General features: G+C 32.7%; 1 protein-coding gene across 1 annotated transcript in view; it reads right to left on the bottom strand.

The window, feature by feature from the left end:
• Nucleotides 1-7,500, bottom strand: part of LOC135201004 (dipeptidase 1-like) — a 44,650-nt gene that overhangs the window by 31,228 nt on the left and 5,922 nt on the right. Inside the window, 1 exon segment of the mRNA XM_064229824.1 lies at nt 7,325-7,457. Within this exon segment, the coding sequence (XP_064085894.1) occupies nt 7,325-7,457 (133 nt within the window).

Genomic DNA, 7,500 nt, shown 5'->3' with positions numbered 1-7,500 from the left:
CACATGGCAACGGCTTACAGAGGGGAGAGCTCAAGAAGGAATGATAACAGCGGCTCAAGATCAGGCCCCAAGAACCAGATATGTTCAAAGAACGCTAGATGGAAATAACATCTCTAATATATGTAGGAAGTGCAATATGAAAAATAAAACCATAAACCACATAGAACCAGTACAAAAAGAGGCATGATTCAGTGGCAAAAGCCCTCCACTGGAGCCTGTGCAAGAAACATCAGCTACCTTGCAGTAATAAGTGGTACGAGCGCCAACCTGAAGGCGTGATAGAAAACGATCAGGCAAAGATCCTCTGGGACTATGGTATCAGACAGATAGGGTGGATACGTGCAAATAGACCGGACGTGACATTGATCGACAAAATCAAGAAGAAAGTATCACTCATTGATGTCTCAATACCATGGGACACCAGAGTTGAGGAGAAAGAGAAAGATGGATAAGTATCAAGACCTGAAAATAGAAATAAGAAGGATATGGATATGCCCAGTGGAATATTGTACCCATAATCATAGGAACACTAGGCACGATCCCAGGATCCCTGAAAAGGAATCTAAAAACACCAGAGGCTGGAGTGGCTCCAGGACTTATGCAGAAGAAACGGCTCACATTATAAGACAAGTGATGGACTCCTAAGGAGGCAGGATGCAACCCGGAACCCCACACTATAAATACCACCCAGTCGAATTGGAGGACTGTGATAGACCAAAAAATAAATAAAATAATAAATAATAATAATAAAATAATAATAATAATAATAATAATAATAATAATAATAATAATAATAATAATAATTAATAGAGAAGAGACTGATAAGTATCAGGACATGAAAATAGAAATAAGAACGATATGAGATATGCCAGTGTAAATTGTAGCCATAATCATAGGGACACTAGGCACGATCCTAAGATCCCTGAAAAGGAACCTGGAAAAGTTACGTGCCGAAGCAGCTCCAGAACTCATGCAGAAGAGTGTGCTCCTAGAAACAGCGCACGTAGTTAGAAAAAATATGGACTCCTAAGGAGGCAGGATGCAACCCGGAACCCCACACTATAAAAACCACCCAGTCGAATGGGATGACTGTGACCAAAAAAAAAATATAATAATAATAATAATAATAAAATAATAATAATAATAATAATAATAATAATAATAATAATAATAATAATAATAATAATAATAATCACTGACGCCATGAAACTAAAATACCTCATTATTTTTCTATCACAATTCATGAAGCTATATTCAAGATCTGTGTGTAATGAACGCAATATTATGCAAGGAATAAAGAAGCAGGTATATAATCGAATGAATATCTACCCTTGGCAAAAATTGCATCGGGCTAGAAATGTATAACACTAAACCACTCAAGAATGGAATATGTGTTACTGAATACACCTCAACAAAAGAAAAAAAGTCATATGTTAAGAAATATTTTTAGAATAAGAATTACTCGTGGAGTAAGCCTACTCACTACTTTGTTGTTGTTGTTTTTGTTATTGTTCTTGATGTTGTTCTTGTTGGGAGTCGGAAAGGTTCTATGGAAAAGCCTAAAAAGGTCTGAAAAGGGTGTTTCGTGTTGAGATAAAGATACAGGAATTTTAGGATAGGGTATTTATTATTTATTTTTTAGAAAGAAAATGTAAAAACAAAATAACGTGCCCTGTTAAACAGTGCAGCACAATTGTTTCTAATAAAATAGCGTATATATTTAAATTTCCGTTGGTAAAACAACACTCTATTTGACCTTAGATTTTAGCATGCACCACGAGTAAGCGGGAGGTCGTATCACGCCGTGTTTATATTTGAAACGCAAAACTTTTAATTTGTTTCTTTCCCGACAACATAGTACGTAGATGAAAAGGGATAAGAAATGGGTCACTCAAAGGCGAAGAAGAATTTATGAGAAGAGAATCAGAACGAAAGATACAAAGAAAAAGGCGAAGAGTCAGAGAGAAAGGGAACAGACTAATTTAGTCACTTGTGAGAGAGAACCAAGATGTTAATGGCGCTGCCTCCATTAGCATAAATGCAGCTAATTTCATTCCTTGAAGAGGTTTGTTCTTACGGTTCGGATGTCCCTGGGGAGAGAGAGAGAGAGAGAGAGAGAGAGAGAGAGAGAGAGAGAGAGAGAGAGAGAGGTTGTATCTTCAAGTAGCATATAAGTGATATGACTAGTCAAATGCCTAAGTAAAGCCTAAGGCTCGGTAGAAGTTACACACGCGCCTCTGCATACACATGTAAGTTATATTATATATATATATATATATATATATATATATATATATATATATATATACATACACGTGTGTGTGTGTGTGTGTGTGTGTGTTTGTCGGTGTGTATCTGCTTTTAAGCAAAATGTTTTCTTACATCACCATCATTCTAACTTTTGCTTCTCGTGTTTATGGTCTTTACGTGTTAAAAGAAAATTTCATCTTGGAGTGTGTTTGTGTGCGAGCTCATGTGTATATATATATATATATATATATATATATATATATATATATATATATATAACATACATACATACATACATACATACATACATACATACATACATACATACATACACGCACAGAATTAAAAAGAACTAAGACTTCGATAGACATAATTAATGTTAAAGAGAAAAATAATTTGCTGATGAAACAGGAATAAAAGAAGACAAGAAAGAGAAACAGAACAAAAACAGACAAGAATGACTAAGCGAAGTCGAAAATAGCCGTGAAGGCCGAGGCCGCTGACATTCAATATTCTATATCCCTCGGAGCAAATTTACCTGAGCCATAAGAGAAACATAATTTTGTTAAGGGGGCATTCTCCTGGCTAACTTTATCCCCCACCCTTAAAACTCTGGCGTCGTTCGTAACTTCATAAAGCAACTTCGCTTGTATCGCGAGCACTTCGTAAAAGGGTTTTACGGCGCTGCCTCAACATGGATATTGGCCTCATTTTGCTCCTGGGCCTTCGTCTTATAATCGTAGTGGCGGAACTTAGGGGATGCTGGCCTGAAGTTATCTTTCCTCGCACTTCTGCCAATGATTTCTCTTTCCCCGTTATGCTCCGATGCTCTTTACATACTAACTCAGTTTAAAAAGGGGGGAGGGGGAGGGTGTTCTCACTACACACTTTTTTAATCTGTTCGTTAAAGTTTTTGGAGCTACGTTTGAAGCCAGTTCTTACTTTTTGCAAAGAATTTTCGATCACTTGGGGAGTAAGCCTACAAACTACTTTGTTGTTGGTGTTCTTGTTGCGTGGAGCCGGGTGATAGAAAAGCCCTATGGGAAAGCCTAAATAGGTCTGAAAAAAGGTGTTTCCCGCTGAGTTGAAGATGAAGCAATCTTAGGACAGGATAGGATATGTTTTAGAATGAAAATTTAAATAAATAAATAATGTGCATGTTAAACACTGCAGAACAATTACTTATAATAAAATAAAGCGTATTTGTATTAATTTTCGTTGGTGAAACAACGGGATATTTGAATGTAGATTTTAGCATGTGGCTCGTTTCCGAATATACTCAATCGTTGTTTCTTGCGCTGGTTTCGTTTGCTACTATATGAATGACTACGCTGGCGCGTTTGTCAAAACTTTTGCTTTTTTCAAGTAATGAAAATCCATAATTTTGTTTCGAGTAGAAATTTTTACTTTAAGCAATTTCGAAAAATACTCGCAATCTCTCTCTTCTCTTCTCTCTTCTCTCTCTCTCTCTCTCGTCTCTCTCTCTCATACTCTATAATCTAATATATAAAATATAATATATATACTAATATATATTAGATATAAATATATATATATATATATATATATATATATATATATATATATAATATATATATATATATATATATATATATATATATATATATATATATATATATATATATATATGATATATATATATATATATATAGATAATATATATATTATATGATATATATATAGATATATATATATATATATTATATATATATATATATATATATATATATATATATATATGTATGTGTGTGTGTGTGTGTGTGTTTATCTATATTATATATATATATATATATTTATATATATACTATATATATATATATTATATATATATATATATATATATATATAATATATATATATATATCTATTATACGTTATATATGTGTGTGTTATATCTATCTATCTATTTATCTATATATATCTATATATATATATATATATATATATATATATATATATATATATATATACATATATATATTATATATATATATATATTTTTAATTACGTTCGCCGTCGGGTATACAGATATAAATTCATCACCACCATTATCTCTCTAATTAAATCAGCACCGTCATTAAAATTCCCCAGGCAACTTCCAGGCGCTGCCACCTTCCGGGATCCTTGTTTCTATCTCTGCTTTTCATTCATTCATTCATTAAGATTCTCCTCCTCCTCCTCCTCCTCCTATCCTCCCTCCTCCTCCATTCCTTCCTGCACCCTAATCCTTTATTTGTTTCTTTTATTCACGTCCCCTCCCTCATTGCAGAAGAAAATATCCAATTAAATTCTGTCTTTTATCTATTCGTTTGTTTAACCCTTATCTCTCTTATCTCTGTCTTCTCCCACTTCTCGGGTAAAGCGGCATTCGTATTCTGGTCTCGGTTGTTCTTGTTTATTTTTTTATTTATTTATTTATTTTAAGTTTCTAGATTTCCCTATTGTCGATAGTTCGTTTTTAGACGTTTCTAGACGTAATTTGATTTATGAGGAAAAGGTTTTTTTTCACATTCGAACCCTACCACTGTACATTTTAAGTAAATATGTAATAGTATATATATATATATATATATATATATATATATATATATTATATATATATATATATATATATATTCTAAGCATTATGACCTGTTTTTTCATGCACTTGTGAAGTGAATTATTACTTGGTAGTTAGCTGACTGTCACAACAGGTAAAAATTGCTCATTCCAAAATATTTTTGCCCAGATCAGGAAGACGTGTTGATAAATATGTATGAATATATCTATATATATATATATATAATATATATATATATATATATATATATATATATATATGTGTGTGTGTGTGTGTGTTGGTGGTTCCTGTGGGGTGTGGTGTGTGTGTGTGTTGTGAAATGACACACGTCTCCAGGAGGATTCTCTATTCGAAACGAGTTACGTTTTCTCTCCCAGGTTTCCTGTCCACATCTCCCCATTGTGAACGGTGCAGGTAAAGCTGTACTAGCTTTAAGCCTACTGTATCACTCAAAGGCCTTGCGGCTTGTACTGGCCGCAAGTGAATATCAACTATTATGAACACATGCTGGCCAACCGTTATACCCTCGTTAGCGATGAAGTTGGGACTGCCAAACTGGACGTTCCACGTCGTGTGGTTGTTTCAACAGGGAACTTCGATCTTTGCAGCGTGAAACAGTAGCGTTTTCGTGTGTAAAAAAATAAAAATAAATTAAAAAACATCTTGTTGCGTAGATATGTGGAGATAAATACTTTGCCTATTGTTTTATTTTTCTTTATTTATTTGTTCGCGTTTTCGTGTGTGAAAAAATTAAAATAAATGAAAAATAAAAAATAAAAAACATAATGTTGTGTAGATACGTGGAGATAAATACTTTGCATATTCTTTTATTTATATTGATTTATTTGTTCGCGTTTTTTGTGTATAAAAAATAAAATTAAAGAAAATAAAAAACATTTTGTTGTGTAGATATGTGGAGATAAATATTTTGCCTATTCTTTTATTTTTATTGATTTATTTGTTCGCGATTTTATGTATAAAAAAATAAAAATAAATAAATAAAAACATCTTGTTGCGTAGATACGTGGAGACAAATACTTTGCCTATTCTTTTATTTTTATTTATTTTTGTTCGCGTTCTTGTGTATAAAAAATCAAAATAGGAAAAATAAAAAAAATATTTTGTCTTGTAGATACGTGGAGATAAATACTTTGCCTATTATTTTCTTTTTATTTATGTATTTGTTCGTTTGAATTTATTTTACATGCTTCTTAGCTGTGACGGGATGGTTGAGAGATGAGTAGAAAATCACCACAAAACAGGCTATAAATCACGTAAATATTCAGTGCGATTTTTTACAATTAAGGTGGCTGAAAATGAGTAGAAAACAACCCTCACTAGAAAGATAGCGTCAATGTTCATGGTTATTGTATCCGATGAAATAAATAATTTTCTTATTGATTCTACCTTCCGCTGATTTTTTTATCGTAATTTAAAGGCATTAGAACGACGCTTAGATCAATACTACAAAATATATGTCTGGGAATATGTCACGGGGCTGAAGAGTTTGTTTTCCTTATTCATTTTTCTCATAACGGAAAATAAATGTGAGAATTATCTTAATGTTAAGATTCGCAGCTATTCTATTAGTGCGGTTTCGGTGGAGAGATTTAATAAGTCTATTTTGTCGTTTATTTTTTCCTTTTGTAAATACTGTTGCACTTTTATTCCTTTGATTTGGTTTAATGTTACACCACTATCACGTGTGAAGATCTTTCTTCGCTTACATTAATTAAGACAGTTTTAGTATTACCTTCTGTTTGCCATTTATCTGATTTCGTATTCTGTTTATCACTAAGCATCATATATGATTTCCATCAAAAATTATGTATTAATTAAATTCTTATGATATTGTGACTGTCTTCCTTGTCCATATTTTTTGTTATTATAATATTTTTAGACAGACATATGAAAATGAAGATTATTGAAGTGAAATATTTTTCATGGACTTATATATGGAAAAGGTTATTACTTGAGTTGTGAATCTGTGGAATTTAAGAGCAGTCGATGCCAGGTAAAGCATTTTCAGTATTTTTTGTTAAAGTTTAATAGGACCGTGAGCCCATCACAACCAAGGGAAATTTGGAAGGAAGTGGATCGGCAGAGTGAGTAAATGAAACGTGAATTTATAAGAATGTATTAGAGACAAGGGGACACCGCTAAAATAGGTTATTCATTAGAGATAAGAAGATACAAGTAAATGGAAATAATTCTTTGTGAATAATGGTCAAGCAGACTTGGGAATACATCAACGAAAAGACACAGGGTATGAACAAAATGAGGAATTAAAATAATTCTAGGGGAACGATGGTCAAACAGGCTTTGGAATACATCAACGAAAAGAAACAGAGTATGAACAAAAAGAAGAAAATGCAGATTATCGAAGTTAAATATTTAAAAAAAACTTACCGTCAGCCGAACGAAAAGACACAGCGTATGAACAAAAAGAGGAAAATGCAGATTATCGAAGTTAAATATTTTTTAAAGACTTACCGTCAGCCGAAGTGGCGAGTTTAAGATCATCCGGGTACTGATCGATGAGCCTCTTGATGAGGTCTATTTGTTCTATCGTCAGTTGCACCGCGTTTAAGGTCTGCGATGCACAAGGAACGTATGACACCCAAAACTGCGTCGAGGGGGAAAAAAGGAAATGATGAGATTGAATTGTG

Source organism: Macrobrachium nipponense, chromosome 23, assembly GCF_015104395.2.
Source record: "Macrobrachium nipponense isolate FS-2020 chromosome 23, ASM1510439v2, whole genome shotgun sequence".
Taxonomy (NCBI): Eukaryota; Metazoa; Arthropoda; class Malacostraca; order Decapoda; family Palaemonidae; genus Macrobrachium; species Macrobrachium nipponense.
This window is presented reverse-complemented; position numbering and strand designations above follow the sequence as displayed.